The sequence below is a fragment of the Muscardinus avellanarius genome (assembly GCF_963383645.1).
Source record: "Muscardinus avellanarius genome assembly, chromosome: 9".
NCBI lineage: Eukaryota > Metazoa > Chordata > Mammalia > Rodentia > Gliridae > Muscardinus > Muscardinus avellanarius.
This window is the reverse complement of record NC_137795.1, coordinates 99,898,661-99,923,034: the sequence shown is the minus strand read 5'-3', so window position 1 is coordinate 99,923,034 and position 24,374 is coordinate 99,898,661. Positions and strand designations below refer to the sequence as shown.

General features: G+C 37.8%; 1 protein-coding gene across 3 annotated transcripts in view; it reads left to right on the top strand.

The window, feature by feature from the left end:
* BRAF (B-Raf proto-oncogene, serine/threonine kinase) overlaps nt 1-24,374 on the top strand; it is a gene marked incomplete at both ends in the record, with an annotated part of 150,674 nt that overhangs the window by 50,397 nt on the left and 75,903 nt on the right. For all 3 annotated transcript variants that reach the window (XM_080701364.1, XM_080701363.1, XM_080701362.1), the window contains one exon: nt 8,512-8,775. In XM_080701364.1, the coding sequence (XP_080557490.1) occupies nt 8,512-8,775 (264 nt within the window). The remainder of the gene's footprint in view (nt 1-8,511; nt 8,776-24,374) is intronic.

The window sequence follows — 24,374 nt, the reverse complement described above, 5'->3', positions numbered from 1 at the left end:
TATTTTTTAATTCTTTATTTTGAAACCGGGTCTCACTGAGTTGCAGAGGGCCTCACTAAGTAGCTGAGGCTGTCTGCGAACCGCGATCCCCCAGGTCTCAGCCTCCTGAATGCTACAAGCGTTCACCACCACGCCCGGCTTTTACAAATTTAAAAAAGTATAAAATAGGTCTGGGAGTGTAGCCCAGAGGTAGAAGGGTTTCCAGGAACCCCAGTACCAATAATAATAATAATAATTTATTTTTATTATTATTATTACTATTATTGGTATTATTATTGGTATTATTATTTCTTAAAAGAGAAAATGTGCATTGGTTTGGTGATCTGTAAAACTAGTGACCATATTGAAAATGGAACAGTTTTGTAAAAATATCTTTTCCAGAACAAGATCCCCCAGAATCAGTTTGTTTTCTTATAGATAAAATTTATCATCTTAAAATAGCTCACTTTTGCTTATCTTTATTAATAGTGCCTTGGAGTTTGTGTCAGGCGTTGATCGTGATTATAAATTAATAGTCATTGTGTTAGTCTTAATCCTATGAGATAGTAAGTAGTATTGAATCACAGATAAGCCTTCTGGCCATTAGTTTCCTTCTGGAAGTCAGTCGGGTTCCACGTGGAGCAAGCTGTTGTGGAATCCAGGCAGTCAGGTTCTGCAGTCCACACTGTGCATCACTGCCCTCCACTGCCTTTTTCTCTAAAAGCCGGCTCAGCTGTAATCTCTAGTCATGCAGGGAGATAACCCTAAATTATAAATGACCAGGTTACCATTTGGTTCCACATGCCAGAAATTTTAAGGCATAGATTGAAAGACTCCTAACTCAATTTTGAATTTAGTAATAAAATTACTTTTAAAAAATCATTATTTCATAAGAAAGTAAGTTTACATTTCTAAAATAAATCTTGGATATTTTAAAATACAAGCTAATAAACTCTTTTTTTTCTCTTTTTTATTGACTCATCCCCAATCACGGTACTAATTAGTATAAATGCTACCCCTAGAATTCTTATCCTTCTATACTGGTTAGTAAATTTTCTAATATCTCATGGATGTCTTAGGAGGTCAAGCTAAGGATTCATAAGGAATAGTCCTAGTGAAACTGGCAATTCTTTGTTCATCAGAGTTAGTATAAGCATCAGTTTGTCTCCCAACCATTTCTCTGTCTTGGGGACCTTCCCATATGTCCAGACATAATACAGTTACATCAGTAACCTAGCCTCTCAATAGTAGTGACTCACTACTTCCTTCATACACATACTCTTCAGACTTTACTATTTGAAGACTGATTATTAACAACAACAAACCTTTGAACCTTTTTTGCCCAGGACTGTGTTAAATACATTAATTAATTTAATCCTCTAAATTATTTTGACCTAGATGCTAGGTGGTAGGTATTTTTGTTATTCTTATTTAGCAGGTAAATACATAGAAAGAGGGTAAGTTTTACCTAAGGTGACACTGCTAACCAGGGGAAGAAGACAGATATCTAATGCAGAAGTCTGGTCTTGATTATTTTATTTTGCCTTTGTTGTGCCATTGTGCCTCTACACCAGTGCCCTTACCCTCCAGGCAGCTCTTATTTGACCTACACTTCAATTTTGTCATCCATTCTTTTGTATATGATTCGTGGAGATTTTACTAGATGTGTTTTATTTGGTGGGTTCTAAGGCTGGCAGTTCAGTGGTAGAGTGCTTGCCTAGCATGTGTAAGGCCCTAGATTCAATCCCCACCACCACTACCACCACCACACACACACACACACACACACACACACACACACACACACACACACACAAATGAAAAAAATAATTAGGCACATGAAGCTGAATCACATATATTCAAATTAGGTATATATCATGCCACAGCTCATGTTTATATCATTAGCATATGGTAGTTTCTTACTCTTAAGGACTAGTGCTACACAATCTTCACTACTTATAGTGTTTGCACAAATGTGTGTGTGTGCACATGTGTGCTATATACAGAGATAGTAGAAAGCTGTATACTACAGTGGTTAAGGTGAATCAGTGAGGTTACTTAAACCCCGTGTTTGAATCCCAACTATGCCTTTAGTTTCTGCAGGCAGGTTATCCAGACTTCTTATTTCCCACCTCATAAAATTAGAATAATATTACACATGTGGTAATTTAAGGATTGAGTTTTATATATTTCCTGGCATAAGATGCTCCATAATTAGTTGACTCATTCATTCAACTTTTTTTTTTTTTTCCCGGTACTGGGGATAGAAGCCAGGGGCATTCTACCTCCGAGTGACACCCCCAGCCCTATGTGTTTTATTTTAAGTTTTGAAACAGGGTCTCACTGAGTTGCAAAGGGCCTCACTAAGTAGCTGAGGCTGTCATGAACTGCGATCCTCTGGTCTCAGCCTCCCGAATGCTGGGATTACAAATGTGCGACACCATGCCCAGCTACCATTTTTTTTTTAAGGCCAAAAATTTCTGCCTTTTAAAGCTTATGCTTAGCCCAGCATCCATTTCATTATTTTTATGTGGATACTCAGTTTCCCAACACCATTTTTCAAGAAGACTGTCCTTTACCAGTTGAATAGTCTTGGCACTCTTATAAAAAATAATTTGTTTTTTTTTTTGTTTGTTTGTTTGTTTGTTTTTTGGTAGTACTGGGATTCCTGAAAGCCCTTCTACCTCCAGGCTACACTCCCAGACCTATTTTTTTACATTTTTATTTGGAAACAGGGTCTCCTAAGCCAGTGTGCTCGGCTGGCTTCGAACCTGCGCGATCCTCCTGTCTCTGCCTCCCAAGCGCGGGGATTACAAGCGTGTGCCACCATGCCCGGCTCAAAAATAATTTGACCATACATGGAAGAGTTTATTTCTGGCCTCTGTTGCATTCATTTGTATGTCTATCTTTATGTTAGTAGCGCACTGTTTTGATCTCTAGCTCTGCAGTAAGTTTTGGAATCAGGAAGTGTGCATCCTCAAACATTGTTCTTTTTCAAGATTGTTTTGGCTATTCTGGGTCTTTTGTGATTTCATACATATTTTAGAAAGGATTTTTTTTGTTGAACAGGTCATCATGATTTTTTGATAGAGATTACATTGACTCTATTGATTATTCTGTCTAGGATTGACATTTTAAGAGTCTTTTAAAAATGAATGAATAGCTAAGATTAATCATATATCTGAGGAAATTTTTTAACAGGAAAGAAAAGTAAAAATGATCTTAGAGCCAGGCATGGTGGTGCATACTTGTAATCCCAGTACTTGGGAGACTGAGACAGGAGGGTCTTGGGTTTGTGGCCAGCCTCAGCTACTTAGTGAGGTTCTCTACAACTTAGTGAGATCCTGTTTGAAAATAAAGGGTTAAAAATAGGAGCTGGGTGTGGTGGCACACGCTTGTAATCCCGCGCTTGGGAGGCTGAGACAGGAGGATTGCGCAGGTTCAAAGCCAGCCTCAGCTACTGAGTGAGGCTCTCAGCAACTTAGTGAGACCCTTTTTCCAAATAAAATATAAAAATAGGTCTAGGAGTCAAAAGGGGGTAGAAAGCCCCTGGGTTCCACCCCCAGTACCACCAAAAAAAAAAGTTAAAAATAGGCCTGGGATTGTAGCTCAGAGGTAGAATGCCCCTGGTTGAATCCTTAGTACTGCAAACAAACAAACAAACAACAACAAAAGATCATAGAAATGCCTAAACAGTGCAGAGAATAGAAAAAAACTTGGAGATAACTATAATTAACATCAAAGCTGAGAGGGAGGATAGAGTGAATCCATTCTTGTTTCGTTGTTGCTCTCAGGAAGGAAAAGTAACAGAATAAGAAAGAGCTCTTGGAAACTAAAAATACTATAGCAGGAAAAAACCGCGCGCGTGCGTGTGTGTGTGAGTGTGTGTGTGTGTGTGTGTGTGTGTGTGTGTGTGTGTATGGTTTCTAAGCAATATAGATAGATAGATATGTCAGGAGTATAAATAAATAAATTTGGATGACAACTAAATGTTGAAGATAAATGTTTCAGAAAGCCAAATAAAAACATAGAAAATATTAGAGGAAAGATCAGAACATTAGAGAATAAATTCAGATCTGTAGGAATTAACAGTACTTTTAGCTGCAAGAAACAAAAACCTCCAATAACATCACCAAAAGAAGTCTTTTATTTTCCTTTTTTATAACAAGAAGGATGAGGTAAATTATTCCAAGATTGATTGTAAATTCAAAGTTGTCAGACTCAGGATTGGATCTCTACGGCCCTTCAGATTTTTTTGTCAAGGCTGCAGCAGATTTGAGAATCACTTCCTCATAAAACTCTTTCTGCAAAAAGGAAAGAAAATAATTCTCATGTATACAGAGTGCTAACTAAAAAGAAACTCTCCAAAGTCCCTGTAAGTCTTCCTTTTATATCTTATTGACCAGAATGAGATCACCGTTAACCCTACACCTCTTGACTGTGCTTCATGTGTCCTGAAATAAAAGGCTAGAGCCAGATTTTATCTAGTGTTAGTTTTCCTTTGGGTTAGTTTGTGCACTCGCAAGTAGAAATTGTCCTATAGTTGTTTTATTTCTGTTATTTCAATAGAAACCCCTTTGATGTTTCTATAGGAAAATAATTTACTAACTACCTATGTCTTTTCTCTTCCTTGTAATAAAACAGAGAAATTACTTATATCATCACCATCAAAAATCCTCTTGAGCAAGGTGTAGTAGCACATGCTTGTAATCCTAGCATTTGTTGTTCTTACTCTGCCTTCTTTTCACTGTCATGTAAATTTTAAGATCAGTTTGTTTCTGTAAAAGCAAATTGAGATTTTGATAAGGATTACATTGAATCTGTAGATCAACTTGGGGAGTATTGTTAAACTAATAATGTTAAGTCTTACTTAACTTACTTTTCATTGAAAAATAAATGAGATGCCATCTGTGCCTCAACTAGCTTAGAGTTTAATAGAATCTTCTCAATAACTCAACCTAGTATTCTAGTAGTAACAATAGTAACTATAACAAGAATTGCTAGTACTTTTTTTACTATTACTGATTATTACAACAGGAATATTTATTGAAATTTGGCTACATGATAATCCCTGCAATAATCTTTGTTTTACTTGTATTATCTAGTTTAATCCTCATGAAATTATTTTCAGAAATAAAAAATTAGCTATATAAAAAGTGATTAAGCTGGGCATGGTAGTGCACCCTTGTAATCCTAGTACTTGGGAGGTTGAGACAGGAGAATCTCAGGTTTGCGGCCAGCCTCAGCTACTTAGTGAGGTCCTCTGCAACTTAATGAGACCCTGTTTCAAAATAAAGAATAAAAAATAGGGCTGAGAGGTGTGGCTTAGAGATAGAATGTCCCTGAGTTTAATCCCCAGTACTGCAAAAAAGAAAAGAAAAAAAATTGATTAATGATTTAGATAATTAATTTATTATCTAACGGAGATAAAGGATATTTCTTTTGGTCTTTATCAAAGAGAGCTTAGAATTAAATTTGAGAAATGAGAATGGGGGTTTTGAGAAGTTGCATCATGAAGAAATATCTGGTATGCACTATTTTAAAAAACCAAAGGAATTTTTGTTTTGGTGGTTGAAGTGTGTGTTTATGTGGGACTGCCTTGCTCTTATTTATAGAGTTAGAAAACAGGAAAAGAGAAATTGAAAGATTAAAGGAGGGATAATAATTGGCCAAGGTCACCATAGTTAGAGGTTCTAAGCAGTGTTAGCATTAAATTAAGAGTAGAAGGGGGATGGGTACAATTTGGAGAATTGTTTGGACAAAGAAGTAGGGGAAGCTTTCATTTGATGAGTTTGGTCTTCAGAGTAAAGTTGAAGGGAATGTTATTTTCAGAGTGAATTAAAGGTTTGGGGATGAAGTTAGGATCCAAAGGAAAATTTAAAAGACTAAGTTGGGCATAGCAACACACACACACACACACACACACACACACACACACACAATGTCTATATTGAATACGGCAAAGATAGTGAGGTCAAGATCCAAGTGCCGTAGTGACAGCAGCTCTGAGAGTTGAGAGAGGTGGTGGAAGAGTTAGTTCTATACTTAAAAAAAGGAAGAGCTGTTGATAAATGTGTTAAGATGACAGTTTGAATCCACAATGGAGGAATAAGTATATTTTCAGGAATTAAGGCTAACATTAATAACATTTTATAATTGCTTCGATGACAGTAAATAAGAGTATTTGTTCTATGCAAGAAGGAGTCCTAAATGGTGCCAAGCACATGTATGTTCAATATATATTTTTTGAATGATTGAAAACTCAATAAAATAATCATTGAGAGGGGTGCCCTTAATTAACTACCTTTGGCACTGAAATCTAAACAGAATTACAGCTTAGACAAACTTGATTTGTTTTTAATGCTCTAGTCAACTATGGACAAATTTAGAATCAGAGTAAAAGGCCATTAGCAAGTTGTAAAGAAAGAGAAAGAGAGTGCATTTGATATATTTTAGACCTCTTGCATCAGTAGTTTATTTTACTATCTCCAACCTCCCCTTCCTTCAAAGTTTTATGATAATATATAGTAAACATATCAGGGCATGGAGCCTTTATTGAAATGAAATTTCTCTTTTATTCATCTCTACCTTTGATAATTTGCCTTTGCTTATACAATGAATTTCAAACTTTAGAGCATAGCATGTACATTTTAATCTGGTCTCTCTCCCACCTTTCGAGTCCTACTATTTGTTTTCCAGTACACCTGGTCTTCATCTAAATTCTGCAAATACATATTGATCCCTTGTTCTGTCCCAGGCTGTGATGCTCAGCTGTAGTGGTCTATCGTTTTTTCTTTGTGTCTTAACGTTCTTACCTCCTTGCTTTGTTACAGAATTCAAGTACCAACCTTTCTAGGCTTCTCTCCTTCCAAATTTCATCTGATAGCAAGAGTGTTCTTTGTAAGCTGGGTATAGTGGCTTATGCCTGGAATCCCAGCACTTGGAAGGCTGAGATAGGAAGATAACAGGTTCAAGAATAGCCCTAGCAACTTAGCAAGACTCTCACAACTTAGTCCCTGTAGGAAAATAAACAATAAAGTAGGGCTGGAGGCAGAGCTCAGAGGTAGAATGTCCCTAGATTCCCCAGTAACCTCCCCCCAAAATGTTCTTCTCATATATAATACTTAAAATAATTACTAACTTAAGGAACTGTAGACATAGATTTTTCCAATTCATTCTCTTTACTTTCAGTATTATCTGTTCCTTTAGAATTTGATATCTTGTATGGTCATTTGAACAGATAACTTTAATAAAATGAAACTTTGAGGATACACTGATGAATAGTGGCCCCAGAATTTCTTGCCTGCAGAGAGATCATAAACCACATTTTCAAATACAGTTCTTATTCTCTAAGCAGTATTTTATGGGGAAGGAAGTAATCAAAGACTCATGGTACTTTTATATTTTAATATTTTTTAAAATAATAAGGTAACCTGAGCACGCTAGTACACACCTATCATCCCAGTATTTGGGATGGCTGAGATAGGATCATAGATTTGAAGTCAGCATGTATGCACAATAATTTAGCAAGACTTGGTTTCAAAATAAAACAGGGTATATGGTTCAGTAACAGAATAAATAAAACCACCAAATAAATAAAGACTAAAGTAAAAGAAAAGAAAATAGGTTTTAAGCTGCTCAGGATGCAGAGGCAGGAAGAGGGAAATTCGGAGGCCAGCCTGGGCAACTTTGTGAGAACCTGTCTCCAAATTAAAAAGGACTGAGGATGTAGTGATAAAGCATCCCTGGGTTTAAAAATGTATGAAAAATAAAGTATTTTAACTGATCGTTATTTCAGAAAGGTGGCGGCAGTTACCATCTTATAAGCCCTACTGAGGAGGTTTTGGTGCTAACAATGACATGTGGCACTGTGTACCTCAGTGTTGTGTTCTGACAAATCTCTGTTAAAACCTCATTTCCCTTTCAACCTGTTCTTTTTTTTCCCCCTTTTTTCTTTTTTCTTTTTTTTTTTTTTTTCTTGCGGTACTGGAGATGGAGCCCAGGGGCAATATACCTCCAAGCTATACCCCAGCCCTATTTTTTATTCTTTATTTTGAAACAGGATCTCACTAAGTAGTAGCTGAAGCTGTCCATGAACCAGGGTCCTCCTGTCTCAGCCTCCCTCAGCCTGTTCTGTGTGTGTGTGTGTGTGTGTGTGTGTGTGTGTGTGTGTGTGTGTTTGTGAGAGAGAGAGAGAAACTTTACATCCTACAACTTTATGGAAAATAAAATGTAATGGAAGGGGAGGCAGCTTTTCGTGTGGTTTGGTTGGTATGTCTATTCATGGGCCATCATAGACATTACATATATATATAAATAAAGTTTCTCAGTATAACATACTAGTGTCTTATAACAATTTAAAGTTTAAAAGCGAAAATATTTATAGCATTTTCAGCACTTATTTTGTAACTTATAATATCCTGTTAACTATAATATAAGGAGATTATAAAACCAATGACTGAAATTTCATATTTTCCTTAGTTTATGTCAGGACAAAGTCCATATTCAATATGAGTCTACTTTATTTTATAGGCCTATGAAGAATACACCAGCAAGCTAGATGCCCTTCAACAAAGAGAACAACAGTTATTGGAATCTCTGGGAAATGGAACTGACTTTTCTGTTTCTAGCTCTGCATCAATGGACACCGTTACATCTTCTTCCTCTTCTAGCCTGTCAGTGCTACCTTCATCTCTTTCAGTTTTTCAAAATCCCACAGATGTATCACGGACCAACCCCAAGTCACCACAAAAACCTATTGTTAGAGTCTTCCTGCCCAACAAACAGAGGACAGTGGTGAGTCCATTTTTAATGCCATCATTTTGCTGTTTCTTTCTTTCTTTTTTTTTCCAGAAAGACTAGTTGGAATTTGATGTTATTAGATCATATTCAGAGCTCATGCAAATGGAATCAACCATTTCAAACAAAAATGAAAAAGACATAATTATTTGGTGCCAGAGTCTATGTTCCTTATTTGTAAGAAATCATATTGTCAGATTTGATATTTAACCTACCTACTAAACTTGAATGACACTTTCGTCCAAGCACCCTTTAAGAATCAGAATTTTAACACTTGTGCTTGTTTGTATTTAATATATATCAGGTAAGATTCTTTCTTCTCTCTTAAATCCCATTCTGAGTTATTATCAAATGTTGAGTTTTCATTATGCTTGATATTTTCCTCTTCTCTACATAATTCTGGTTGTTGATTATTAATACCATTATTGGAACAGTGTACCCTCTAAGTAACATTTAAGGCAGAGAAATCTACAGAATTATTTTGGATGACCTAGAATCCTCAAGTAAAGCAAATATTATCAGCAAACTTAATAAATAATGTATATAAACATCACTCTTTTTAATATATATAGTTGCTTTTAACATAATAAAAAAATTCCAAATCACCTGAAGTCAAAGGTTTTTTTTTTTCTCCTCAGACAACAGAAATTAAAAGTACAACTGATACTGCTTAGTGTCCACCCCAAAAAAAGTAAAATTAGAATCCTCCATTGGAGCCGGGCGTGGTGGTGCACGCTTGTAATCCCAGCACTTGGAAGGCTGAGACAGGAGGATCGCACAGGTTCGAAACCAGCCTCAGCTACTTAGTGAGGCTCTCAGTAACTTAGTGAGACCCTGTTTCCAGATAAAGTATAAAATAGGTCTGGGAGTATAGCCCAGAGGTAGAAAAACCCCTGGGTTCCACCCCCAGAACCACACACACACACACACACACACACACACACACACACACACACACACACAAGAATCCTACATTGGAGATCAGACTAAATTCTAACAGAGTTGCCAAATATTAGGCTATCAAGTTTGAGCTTACTTAGGGGGAATACATCAGTATCTCCATCTCCATCATCATTCCTCCTCCTCCTCCTCCTCCTCCTCCTCCTCCTCCTCCTCCTCCTCCTCCTCCTCCTCCTCTCCTCCTTCTGCTGTACTGGGAATTGAACTCAGGGGTGTTCTACCTCTTAGCCACACTCCCAGCCATATTTTGTTTTTATTTCACTAAATTGATGAGAGTCTCACTACTTGCTGAGGCTGTCCTGGAACCTGTGATCTTCTTGTCTCAGCTTCCCAAGTAATGAGATTACAAGCATGCGCCACCATGCCTAGCAGAAATACAGCTTCCTAAAGGGATTGTTTATTATCAGGGATGCATTCATGCTTACTTACCCCTCTTTCCACAAACAAAGAAGAGTTGCCTATAATAAAACCAACTTTAGATTATTCATTTTGCAGATCAACTTATTAAACAAATTTAGTTGTACCCTTTCTCTTTTGTTATGTAAAATGAATGAAATTGAAATTATCTCCATAATTAGATGGGGAATTTCCAAGCAACATCTTTTCATATATGCCTCCTTAATAGAGGAGTATAAGGAGCCAGGCATGGTGGTACACACCTCTAATCCCAGTATTTGTGAGGCTAAGGCAGAAGGATCACAGGTTGGAGGACTGCCTCAGCAACATAGTTAGACACTCAGCAACTTAGTGAGACCTGTTTCAAAATAAAAAATATATAACAGTCTAGGGCTGTAGCTCAGAGATAGAATGCCCCTGGGTTCAATCCCCAGTACTATATATACACACCAAAAAAAGGAATATAAGGTCAAGTTACATGTGAATTATTTGTGAATATAAATTCTACTGTCTTTGAAGCAACCTGCGTTATGAAACAACCTGTGGCAAATCATCCCATCCCCAGTAGGTCTTAAATTAGTTCTTTATTGCCTGTACTTATATAAAAGCAGAAAGTGGGAAATACGTTCTTACGTTCCATGCCTTTCTCTCCTCTACACCATAGTGTTCTTCCACTGTCTAGGCTCTGCTAAACTATAGGAGTGAGTTTGTGGATATAAACCACATAAAATTGGAGTTGTTAGAGGTAGCCTTTCAGATTTCCAATTAAGTTATTTAAAATAAGTGATTAAGATAAGTAATCATATGTATGAGGGAGTCTTAGAGAATCCTTAAATTTGAAATACTACCACTAAAGCTTGCTTTCTTTAAAGAGCAATAAAGACAATTGAGACTTTTCAAAAATGATAAAAAATAAAAAACTGCTAGGCAATTATCTTACATTAATAATCCTGGTGAGATTTATATTAAATAATTTATGTGTTCTTATCCATTATACTCTTAGCTTAATTATTCATTTCCCACACTCTGAAAAACTACATATCATGAACTTTTAGGAATGCTTATAGCCAATAAATGGGTCTGTGGTGTTAAACTCTTTGAAGGACATCATTCCCTTATTCTCCCTTTACTATGAAACTCTTCTTTCCTAACCGCCAGCATTCTTCTCCCTTTTCCATTCAATTCTTATTAGTATCATTGGTTACCACTTAAGCATTTACTATGCTCTGTTCAAAGTTCTATGCTAAGTTCTTTAGATATATTGTCTTAATCAGGATAATTAATTTTCTAAGTAAAATTGTGATAGCGAACCCTTCACATTCAAAATCCATATCTATATCTGTTTATCCTGAAATTGAGAACAGAGGGAAATAGCTTGCTAGTAGTAAATGGAATCAAGTACCAAAATTAGGTTACTTTTTTAAAGAAGGATTTAGATTTGTAGTTCAAGATTGCAGAGTAAGCATTTGCCTACTTTTTTTCTCTCCAAAAATTTCTTTGAAATACAGTAAAGATATAAAAAAGAATTAAACTAGTCGAGCATGGTAGAACATACCTGTAATAGTTTTGTGGATAGCCTCAGCAACTTAGCAAAGCTCTCTGCAATTTAGTAAGATACTGTTTCAAAACAAAAAATATGATAGGGCCAGGGATGTAGCTCAGAGGTAGAACATCCCTGGGTTCAATCCCCAATATCAAAAATAAATAAAATGAATAAACAGCATAGAATTCTGTCAGAGGACCAAATTTTGTAAAAATTTGTGAAAGATATAAAATACATGACCTGAATAAATGAATAAGTCAAAATAGAAAACCAAACTAAATACTAGTAGCCAGATCCATAAGGGAGTTGGTCTTCTTAGCAAAGAAGCATAAAGCTTAGTTACAGTTACAGACAGGAGAATTTGCCTTGTAGTCAGTCATCGCAGTCATAGTTAATCAAAAGTATCCTGGTCGTAGGACAGAGTCGTATGTCTTTAGGAATCAGGCAGATAATTTAAATATGAGTCTGTCAAAAAGTGTATGTTACTTATGAATCATGCAAAGAATCAAAATGAACTAGACCCAGCTAAAACATTGACGCTCTAAACTTTTTAATTTTATTGTTTGTTTGTTTGTTTATTTTTGCAGAACTGGGGATTGAACTCAGGGGCATTCTACCTCCGAGCTACACTCCCAGCACTATTTTTTTATTCTTTATTTTGAAATGGGGTTTCACTGAGTTGCAGAGGGCCTCACTAAGTAGCTAAGGTTGGCTGTGACCCTGAAATTCTCATGCCTCAGCCACTCAATTACTGGTATTACAAGTGTGGGTTACCACACCCTCTTAAAGTTCTAAATTTATTTTATTTTATTTATTTTTTATTTTTTGGTGGTACTGGGGTTCTTGGAAGCCCTTCCACCTCTAGGCTACACTCCCAGACCTATTTTATACTACTTTTTTATTTGGAAACAGAGTCTCTTAAGCCAGCACGGCTGGCTTCAAACCTGTGCGATCCTCCTGTCTCTGCCTCCCAAGCATGTGCCACCACGCCTGGCTAAAAAAAAAAAAAAAAAAATTTAAATGCTGGTCAGATTTTTTTTTCCTTCCAGTTCTGGGAATGAAACTTAGGGGCATTCTACCTCCAAGCCACACCCCCAGCCCTGTGTGTGTGTTGTGGGGGGCAGTTACTGGGGATGGAACCTAGGGGTGTTCTACCTCCGGGTTACACCCCCAGCCCTATTTTATAATTTATTTGGAAACAGGGTCTCACTAAGTTGCTGAGAGCCTCACTAAGTAGCTGAGGCTGGCTTCAAACCTGTGCGATCCTCCTGTCTCAGCCTCCCAAGCGCTGGAATTACAAGCGTGCGCCACCACGCCCGGCCTCAGCCCTGGTTTTTTTTCTTTATTTTGAAAAAGGGTCTCACCAAATAGCTGAGGCTGTTTGTGAACCCAGATCCTCCTGTCTCAGCCTCCCGAATGCTGGGATTACAAGCGTGGGCCACCATGCCCCGCTGATCAGATTATTTTAAGACCTCTTATAATGAGCTTCTGAGTCCCTGTACTATATTGCACATATCCATTAAACTGTGATTGAAGCCTCTTGGAGTTGTTCGACAAGGAGGCACTGTCAGTTCCTTTTCTGTATGTAGGGAGTAAATGGTGTATCTCGGTTATTGCATGATAAAGCTCTGAAAATTGTTTAGTTAACAAAATAAAATTTCTGTCTGGGAGATCTGAATGAATGCAAGAATGAGAAAGATGAGTAGAACTCAGAAAAATCCAGTGAGGAAAGAAGTAAAAGCTAATCTACAAAGGAATAAAATAATAATCTCTTTCCATCTGGAGTATACCAGACTTTTCCTCAACCCATGTACCCTTTAATGTGTATCTGTGCATGGCAGGGAAAAAAAACCAATTTCTCCTCTCATGATCTCAACATAATACATGGTGGTGCACGCTTGTAATCCCAGTACTTGGGAGAATGAGACCAGGAGGATTGCAGATTTGCGGCCAGCCTCAGCTACTTAGCGAGGCCCTCAGCAATTTAGCAAGACTCGTTTTCAAAATAAAGAATAAAAAATAGGGCTGGGAGTGTAGCTCGGAGGTAGAACCTAGCCTCTGGTTTCAATCCCCCCGTGCACAAAAAATTTTAAAAATGCACTTCTGTGACCAGAGGTATGGGAACGTTTTTCTCCCACCAAGCAATTCCCTAGTTCCCTGAAGATATAAACTGGGTATCTTACAATTTAAAAATTTTTTTTGGTGGTACTGGGGTTCCTGGAAGCCCTTCTACCTCCGGGCTACACTCCCAGGCCTATTTTTTACATTTTTATTTGGAAACAGGGTCTCCTAAGCCAGCATGCATGGCTGGCTTCGAACCTGCGCAATTCTCCTGTCTCCGCCTCCCAAGCGCAGGGATTACAAGCGTGCGCCACCACGCCCGGCCCAATTTAAAAAATTTTAATTGTGACATAATATGTATATATTTTTATGAGGTACATTATGTTAATTCAGTATATAATCATCAAATCAGGGCAATAAGCATTTCCATCTCTTCATCATGTGTTTTTTCTTTGTTTTTTGGGAGTTTTTTTGGTGGTACTGGGGTTGAACCCAGAGGCTTTCTACCTCCAGGCTATACTCCCAGACTTTTTTTTTTTTTTTTGGAAACAGGGTCTCACTAAGTTGCTGAAAGCCTCACTAAGTAGCTGAGGCTGGCTTCGAACCTGTGCGATCCTCCTGTCTCAGCCTCCCAAGTGCGGGGATTACAAGCATGCGCCACCACGCCCGGCTCTCATTTTTTTTAATTAATTAATTTTTTTTTTTGCAATACTGGGAATGAATGGAACCCAGGGTCATTCTACCTCCAAGATATACTCCCAGCTCATTTATTTATTTATTTATTTATTTTTATTTTTGTGGTACTGGGGGTGGAACCCAGGGGCTTTTCTATATTCCCAGACCTATTTTATACTTTATTTGGAAACAGGGTCTCACTAGGTTGCTGAGAGCCTCACTAAGTAGCCGAGGCTGGCTTTGAACCTGTGCGATCCTCCTGTCTTAGCCTCCCAAGCCCTGGGATTACAAGTGTGCACCACCACGCCCAGCTATTTTTTATTATTTTGAAATAGGGTCTCACTGAGTTGCAAAGGGCCTCACTAAGTAGCTGAGGCTGTTCACAAATTACAATCCTCCTGACTCAGCCTCCCAAGCACTGGGGTTACAAGTGTGTGCCACCACACCCAGATTCTAAATCATTTTTATGTGGGGAAATTTCCTATTTTAGTCATTTTGAAATATAGATGGTTTTACCCAATAGTTATCCTACTTGCTAAAGAAGAAATATAAGTAATTGCTCCACTTTGTTTTGGTGCCCTTTATTGAGTTTCTCCTCATCCTCCTGCCCTTCCCAGTCTCTGGTAGGTTACCTTAATATTTAAATAAGTTCTGACACTGCCTATAGTTGGTAGAGGCCTCACAGATTAAAGGCTAAGTCCTACAAGAATGGCCCCCACTTTTGATGTCAGTTGCAAGTCCTAGATTGTGACCTATACTTTTTTTGTGTGGTGATGCTAGGGATTGAACCTGGGGCATTCTAATTCTGAGCTATACTCTTAGCCCATTTCATTTTTTATTTGGAAGCAGGGTCTAACCAAATTGCTAATGGCCTCTCTTGGTTGCTGAGGTCGGCTTTAAACCTGCAACCCTCCTATTTCAACCGCCCAAGTACTAGCATTACAGACCTGAGCCACCACATCTGGCTATGACCTGTATTTCTGACCAGCTGGCTATAAATGAAGGGTTCTAATAATTTCCTGATCAGATTTGATCATTTGCTAAAACAACTTGCAGATAGCTGGGCATAGTGGTTCATTCATTCTTGTAATCCCAGCATTTGAGAGGCTGAAACAGGAGGATTGTGCAGGTTTGAAGCCAGCCTCAGCTACTTAGTGAGGTCTTTGCAACTCAGTGAGACCCTTTTTCACCTTTTTCAAAATAAAGAATAAAAAATAGGGTTGGAGGTGTTGTTTGGAGGTAGAATGCCCCTGGGTTCCATCCCCAGTACTGCATAAATAAATAAATAAATAAATAAATAAATAAATAAATAAATGTGCAGAATTCGGGGAAATTTTTACTTAAATTTACTGGTTTACTAAAAAGAATATTACAAAGGATAAAAGATGTTGCAAAGATGAATAACCAGGTGAAAGAAATGTATAAGGCACGGTATGTGGGAAGGGGCCTGGAGCTTCCATGTTCTCCATACGGATGCCGCATTCCAGCCCTGCTCAGCACCGTGGAAGCTCTCTGAACCCTGTGTTTTTTGGGATTTTTATGGAGTCTTCGGCATGTAGGCATGATCACTCTCTAGCTTCTCTTTTCTTCTTGGAGGATGGGTGTATGGGCCTGAAAGTTTCAAGATTCTAACCAGGGCTTGGTCTTTGTTATAACCAGCTTTCTTCCAGAAACTCACCAAAAGTTGCTTCATTAATATAAAAGATAGTATCGCTTATGGATTAGGAACTCTATGTTAGAAACTGGGGTCACAAACCCAATATGAGAAGAAAGGAAGCACCTAGCACTATTGCTCTGAAAATTTCAAGTTTTTTAGAGGCTGTAGTTCTAGAACTGAAGACAAAGACCAAAATATATACTTCTTTTCTTTTTTTTGTACTGGGGATTGAACCTAGGACATTATACCTCTGAACCGCACCCCCCCCCCTTTTCGTGTGGTACTGGGGATGGAATCCAGGGTCATTCTACCTCTGAGCTAACACCCCTAGCCTACTTTTTATTCCTTATTTTGAAACAGGAGATCACTGAGTTGCAGAGGGCCTCACTAAATAGCTGAAACTATCCGCTATCCTCCTGTCTCAGTCTCCCAATCCTGGGATTAAAAGCGTGCGCCACCACACCTGGCGCTCCACCCGCGTTTTTTGAAACAGGATCTCACTAGGTTTCTGAGAGTCTTGCTACATTGCTTAGGTTGTCCTAAAAGCTGCAATCCTGTTTCAGCCTCCCAAGTACTGGGATTATAGGTATGCACCACTATGCTTGTCTACATTTCTCATCACTACAATATCACATTAACACCAAACTTCTTATCATTTAAAAGAGAAATATATAGAAATTTATTGGACCTATACAAGTATACAAGACTTAAATCCACAAGACTTATTTATTCTTTTTTTTTTCACATTGTAAACAAATGTCTTTTAATCATGTTTTTGAAGTATTATTTGGGAATTAGTTTTAGAGTAGGAAATAAGTTAGAAATTCATCCCAACTATGGAAAAACTAAACACTATGTTTTTCATGCTGGTAATTATTTGGGAGAAGAGGATATCACCATCCACTTAATGATTATTAGTAAATAGAAATATGTTACATTTTACAAATAGAAATGCATAGTTTGGAAGATAATTACCTAAAGGGCATTTAAATGTACTTGCTATACTTTTGATACCAACTGTATTATTCTTTTCCTTCTTTTATTTTTATTTTTATTTTATTTTTATTTTATTATTTTATTTTTTTATTTTTTTTAATTTTATTGGTGCACTGTATTCATACATCATAGTGGGATACAAACTTTTGTAGACATACATGCACACATCGCCCAGTCAGCCCCCACCCAATCCCCACCCCATTCTCTCCCCATCCCTCCCTCCCATGCTTGGCTTAGTGGTTGACATCTAGTATTATAGCAATTTATCAAAAATTAAAAATGATAATCTCACATAACAGTTTCATTTGTCTGATACCAAGCTTTTGATGTCTTAAAGATAACATTTCAATATTTCTTTTTGCTTTCTTTCTTACCAGAGAATGTTTTTTTCTTTTTTTTAGGTGAAACTATCATATATTTATTTTTCAGAAAAAAATCTATCCTGATATGGAATATGGACTCTAGATACCCAAAACAATCTCGAAGCAAAAACAAACCTAGAAGATGTATATTTTCTGATTTCAAACCATATAAAGCTACAATAATTGAAACAGTGTAGTACTGTTCTAAAGGCAGATATATAGACCATTGGAGTTAAATACAAGCCTAGAGCTAACTTCTTCCCTATATTGTCAAGTTATTTTTGACAAGGTTTCCACGAAGATTTGGTGGTGGAAATAATAATCTTTTAACTAAATATTGTTGAAAAATAATAATTACATGGAAAAGAATAAAATTGGACCCTTACCTAATCCCACATACAAGTATTAACTCAAACTAGATAAAAGACCTAAATATAAATCTTAAGACTATAAACTTTTAGGAGAAAATCTGGGTCATAAAACCTCACAACATTGAAATTGGCAGTGATTTCTTGGATATGATTTCAATGGCACAGGCAACAGAAGAATATACAAACTCCCTAAAAAATAAAAGAAAATATTGTATATCCAAAGACAATGTAAACAGAGTTAAAAGTTACTAATAGAATTGGATAAAATATTTCCAAATGCTATATCTGAAGGTATATTAATATTCCAACTAGAAATCCTAAAAATTAACAACAATAAAGGCAAACAATACCATTTAGAGATAGGTAAAAGACTAACATAAATAATGAATCTCCACAGATAACCAATCTTAGTTGTCTGTTGGATGGAAACTCTTGTTTCTCTGGTTCTGGTGAGTGTTACCTATTTCTTCTTTGTAGTTAATCTCTTTGAGTATTTTCTCTAGCGCTGGTTTTGAAGACATAAATTCCTTCAGTTTCTGTTTGTCATGGAAGCTTCTTATTTCTCCATCTAATTTGATAGAAAGTTTTGCTGGATAGGAAATTTTTGGCTGGAAGTTGTTTTCTTTCAGAGTTTGGAATATGTTACTCCAAGCCCTTCTGGCTCTCATGACTTGGTTTGGGAAGTCTGGAGTGATTCTAATTGGTTTGCCTCTGAATGTCACTTGGCCCTTTGTTTTTGTTGCCTTTAAGATTCTCTGCTTGGCTTCCACATTGGTCATTTTGACAATTATATGGCGTGGGGATCCTCTTCTCGGATCCTGTCTAAAGGGAGTTCTATAAGTTTCCTGGATCTGTGTATCAACCTCTTGCTCTATATTTGGAAAATTTTCTGCTATTCCTTCCTTGAAGAGATTGTTGATCCCTTTGGTATCACTTTCTTTTCCCTCCTCTATTCCAATTATTCTTAGGTTAGCTCTCTTAAGATGGGCCCATATTTCTTCAATGTCAGATTCCTGCTGTTGGATATCTTTTTCTAGATTAGAAACTATGCATTCATTTTTGGATTGCTCATCTTCTAAGAGCGAGATTCTGTTCTCCATGTGATCTAATCGGTTGTTTGTGCTTTGAATTGAGGCCTTTACTTCATTAATTGCATCCTTTATCTCTTTTTGGCTCTCTCTGAGTTCTTTTCGAAGCACCTCTATTATTTCTACAGTTATTTTCCTGATTTGATCTTCTAGAAATCTCTGATTTTCTGTTTTATCAGGTTCTGATGTTGTGGGGTTGTGCACATTCATTACTTCAGTGTTATTCCTCTTTCCCATGATTTCGGAGGTTTGTGCCTTCTCTGGGTTCTTCCCTTGGGTCACTATGGCTTCACTTAAGGTGCTCTGGATCTCGAGTCTGTATTATCTCAGACCCTACTACTCCTTTACTGGGTTGTATTACAGAGTCTCCGACCCAGGGAGTCGATAGAGGCTGCTTTAAACTATGGGGGGTGCCAGGTTGCACGCTCTCCTATGGTGTGATATCTCTGCCACCACCACTCCCTCACTGGGTCAAGTCCCAGGAGGCACAATACTGGGATTTCTCCTCTGTGGCCCGCAATTTGACTCACTGTTCTTGAGTACATAGATGTAGCTGTACTGGACTCGGTGAATTCACTGCTGCTGCCGCCGCCGGTGGCAATATGGCGCCTCTGCCACGCCCTCGGCCATGAGGCTGGCGTATTTTTTCTTCTCTGGTTTTGATTTCCACTCTGAATCCCTGCAGCGTGTGCTGAGCTCAGCCACTGGGAGCTTTAAATGCTGTCTGCGCCGAAAGATCCCGCCTGGCTGTTCCGCATCAGCTCACCTGGCTTGCTGTGGCCGTCCGCTGAGTTCGCCGCTGCCGCCGGCAGTATGGCGCTGCTGCCGCGTCCTCGGGCGCGTGTGTCTCCTCTGTGGCCCTGAGCTCTGTTCTCAGTCCGCTTTCTCTCTGGAGCCTGGTGGTTTTTTTGTTTTTCTGGTGATGGTGTTTTCTGGCTATGAAAGGCGCTCTTTTTGTGGTAATGGAGATTGGTTGTTAGCGGGACTCTTAAGCCCCGCTTTTCTCGGTCGCCATCTTCCCGGAAGTCTCCTCGACTTATTTATTCTTGAATAAGCCTTGCTTCAAAGATAGAAAAGACGCCAATGGTGCCAGTCACTAGGGACATGCCAATTAAAGCCACAGTGAGATACTACTACACATCCATTAAGATGGCTTCTATCAAAAAGTTAACAAAATGGTAAGTGTTGGCAAGGATGTGGAGACGTTGGACCCCTGGGATATTGGAAAGCAGTATGGAAGCTCTTCAAAGATTAAAAATAGAATTACTTGATGGTTACCAGGCATTGTGGCAAACACTTGTACTTGGGAGCCTGAAACAGGAGGGTTGTAAATTCAAGGCCAGACCGAGCAATTTAGCAACTTAGTCAAGACCTGTTTCAAAATTAAAAAAAATAAAATAGGGCTGGGGGTAGAATACCCCTGAGTCAGTTCAATCCCAAGAAAGAGAGGAAAAGGGAAGAGAGGAAGGAAGAGGAGGAGGAAAGAGGAAAGGAAGGAAGAGGAGAAGGAAAGTAGAGAAAAAAGGAAGGGAAGAGAGAAAAGGAAGAATGGTGAGTGCCAAGGATTGGAGGAAGGGAAAGGAGGAAGGAAGGGGTAGGAAAAGAAGGAGGGAAAGAAAAGAAAGAATGGTGAATGCCAAGAGCTGGGGGAATGGTGTGCTGGAAATTGTTAAAATGGGTGTAGAGTTTTAAGTTTTGCAACATGAAAAGAGTTCTTGAGATTGGTTGTACAACATGAATATACTTAACACTGCTGAACTGTATACCTTAATTAATATGGTACACATATTTTATTTGTATATTTTTACCACAATTTAATAAAACACAGCCGGGTGTGGTAGTGCACTCCTGAAATCCCAGTACTTGGGAGGCTGAGACTGGAGCCTTGCAGATTTGTGTCCAGTTTCAGCAACTTCGTGAGGCCCTCTGCAACTTAGTGAGACCCAGTTTCAAAATAAAAATTATGGCTGGGGTTGTAACTCAGGGGTAGCAATGCTCCTGGGGTCAATCCCCAGCACCACAAAACAAAAATAGTATGGTAGTTAGGTGAAAAGTTAAACGTACCCCTTGAAAAATCTGTTCTACTCTCTTAGTTTCTGCAACAAGAGCCCTAGAAGTTAAACTGACAGAAGACATTAATAGAAGAAAAGACATCAAGTTTTATTTGATGTCAGTATTTTGTGTATGTACAAGGCCTTCATATAAAAGAAATGGAAGCCCAGTAAGTGGCTAGTCCTGAGAGAGTATGTACCATGTCAAAAAGGATTGCTATACTGAGAAGCTGTGAAAAGGCAAAGAAGGGATTCTAGGGACAGTAGATTGCGGAATGATAAATGGGAGATAAAGGTTATTTCAGTAAAGTTTGTTTGCAGGGTCCTCTTGGGTCATCTCTGTTTCTTGTAGCCATGAAACTTGGGATTCTTCCAGGAACAGGAATTTAGGTCACTCCTCTCAGAAGTTGCCTTTTATGTCAGATAAAGAAAGCTTTGGAAAGGAATCTGTTGATTCTCCATTGTCTTTAGCTCAAAATAATCCTTATGCTAAAATGGCATGTTTTGGAGTGGTATAGTCTTCTCTTTAACCTGTGACCAGTAGAAGAGTAAAATAGACCTATCCATGCCTTGTTTACAGGCAATCTATACTACAAAAGATTTAAGGAATATAGAATTCTAATCACATACTAATTTTACTTTATGCTCTTTTACAGTATAGGTATGTACCACCCTATTCCTGCTGGACGGGGTGGTACACACCTACAGGGAGGCTGAGACAGGAAGATTGCAGGTTTGAGGCCAGCCTTAGCAACTTAGCAAGACCCTGTTTCAAAATAAAAAGGTCTGGGAGTATAGCTTAGAGATAAAATGCCCCTGGGCTCAATCACTAGGAAAAAAGAAAGAAGGAAGGAAGGTTGGTTTTCCAACTCCAAAAAACAAACAAGATTATTTGATAGAGAAAAAAATAAAGGTTATTCTCACTTATAAATATGTTTGCAAAAATCCTTAAAATATATAATTTAGAAGAATTATCTGAGGAATTTAACAGTGAACTTTAAAAATCAATGAGATTCCTCCAGTTAGAATGGCAGTCATCATGCTGGGCGTGGTGGCGCACGCTTGTAATCCCAGCATTCAGGAGGCTGAGACCTGGAGGATCATGGTTCATGGACAGCCTCAGCTACTTAGTGAGGCCCTCTGCAACTCAGTGAGACCCGGTTTCAAAATAAAGAATAAAAAATAGGGCAGGGGGTGTAGCTCGGAGGTCAAATGCCCCTGGGTTCCATCCCAGACCCGCCCAAAAAAAAAAAAAAAAAAAAAAAAAGAATGGCAGTCATCAAGAATACCAACAGTAATAAATGCTGGTGAAGGTGTGGGGTAAAGGAACTTTTGAACATTGTTGGTGAGACTATAAATTATTAATCTACCATGGAGATCACTGTGAAGGTTTCTCAAAAGTTTAAGAATGGAGTGGTGGCACACACCTGTAATCCCAGTACTTTGTATTCAAAGCCAAAAACAGAAGAGATAATACAAGGTTTGTATATGTAGTTAATCAAGCATAAATAGATTAATGATTGCTAACATGTAATCCTAGTACTTGAGAGGCTGAGACAGGAGGATTGCAGGCTTGAGACCAGCCTAAGCAACTTAGTGAGATTCTCAGCAACCTAGCAAAACCTTGTTTCAAAACAAAAGATAAAATTTTTAAAAAGGGGCTTGGGTTGTAGCTCAGAAATAGAATGCTCCTGGGTTCAATCCCCAGTACCATAAACAAACACATAGAGAAAGAATTGAGAATGGATCCACCATATGACCAAATTATACCACTCTTCCTTTTCTTTCCAAAAGAATTAAAATACCAGAGTGATACACACATACTCGTGTTTATAGCAGCACAGCTTACAATAGCCAAGTTATGGAACCAACCTCGGTGTCCATCAATAGATGAGTGTAAAAAGAAAAGGTGGTATATACACAAAGGAATTTTACTCAACCATAATGAACAAAATTATGTCAAAATGGATGAAATTGGAGAGACTGTCAGGCTAAGTGAGATTAGACAGTCTCAGAAAATTAAAGAGCCACAATTTTTTCTCTTATGTGGAAGCTTTTGAGAAAAAAGGAAAGAAAAATATGAAGAAAACAAATGAAATAATGGTACATTATTATGCAGATATATCACCATGAGTCTCACAATCATGTATGATTGCAATGTACCAATTAAAAATTATTAATAAATAAGAAGATCAGTGGGATTTACATTAGCAGAGAAACATTGCATGAATGAACATCTCTGTATAGAATAAGTATTTGATAGTATCAACATGGTTTTGTGATTTTAAAAAAAGCTTTGTAAACTTGGAATAAAAGAACTTTAAGTAATAAAAGATATCAAATATGTCTAAAATGAATTCAATTTAATGATGCAGTCTCATTAAAATTTGAAACAGGCAAAACAGAGATGCCTGTTACTACCACTTCTGTTCAACATGGAATTGGTTCTCCTCGTAGAATCAAAGTCATAAAGACTATAAAGAAACAAAACTCATTTTTGCAAATGATTTGTCTTTGTAGAGAATCTATTAATAAATTAATAAATAAGAAAACTTAAGCTGAGTGCAGTGGCACATGCCTGTAATACCAGTAATTGGGAGGCTGAGTCAGGGGAATTGCAGTTTAAAGCCAGCCTCACAATTTAGCAAGACCCAGATTCAAGATAAAAACTAAAATAAAAAAGGGCAAAGGCATAATGCCCGCTGGGTTCCATCCCCAGTATGAAAAAGAAGAAAGAAAGCCCAACACCTAGTAATTAGTACATATGATTGTGTTTTAAAAGGATAGCTTAGACAATTGTAATAAAAATAATATGTATAAGGCCTTTGTGGAGAAAATGTATAGTTTTATTGACATGCATTTCAAAAATAATAAAATATGACTTTACACCCAATTATTTACCTGTTTACATCCCTCCTTAGATTAGTCCTAAGTTCTGTGCAGTCCCCTTAAGAATTCTAGAGAGGTCTTGTCCCATCTTCCATATCCCATCGGACAAATAATTCTAAAAATTTATATGAAAGAGTAAAGTGCTACTTCTGGAGGCCTTTTCTAGGGATTGACCTATTTTGGTGAAAAGGAGTTGCTTGAAGTTCAGTTCCTTCTTACTCACCTTTTATTCTGTTAAAATTTAAGTACAGAGCTGGGTGTGTGGTGCACACTTGTAATCCCAGTACTTGGGAGGCTGAAGACAGGAGGATCACAGGTTCGTGGCCAGCCCCAGCTACTTAGTGAGGCCCTCAACAGCTTGGTGAGACCCTGTTTCAAAATAAAAAATAGGGTTAGGGTGTACCTCGGAGGTAGAATGGCTCTGGGTTCAATCCTGAGTTCTGCAAAAAAAAAAAAAAAATTAAGCACGTATAAATTTTTTTTATTAACTGCTATAGGGGTTATTTCACAATGGTGGTTTTAAAGGTATTCTTAATTTTCAAATTCT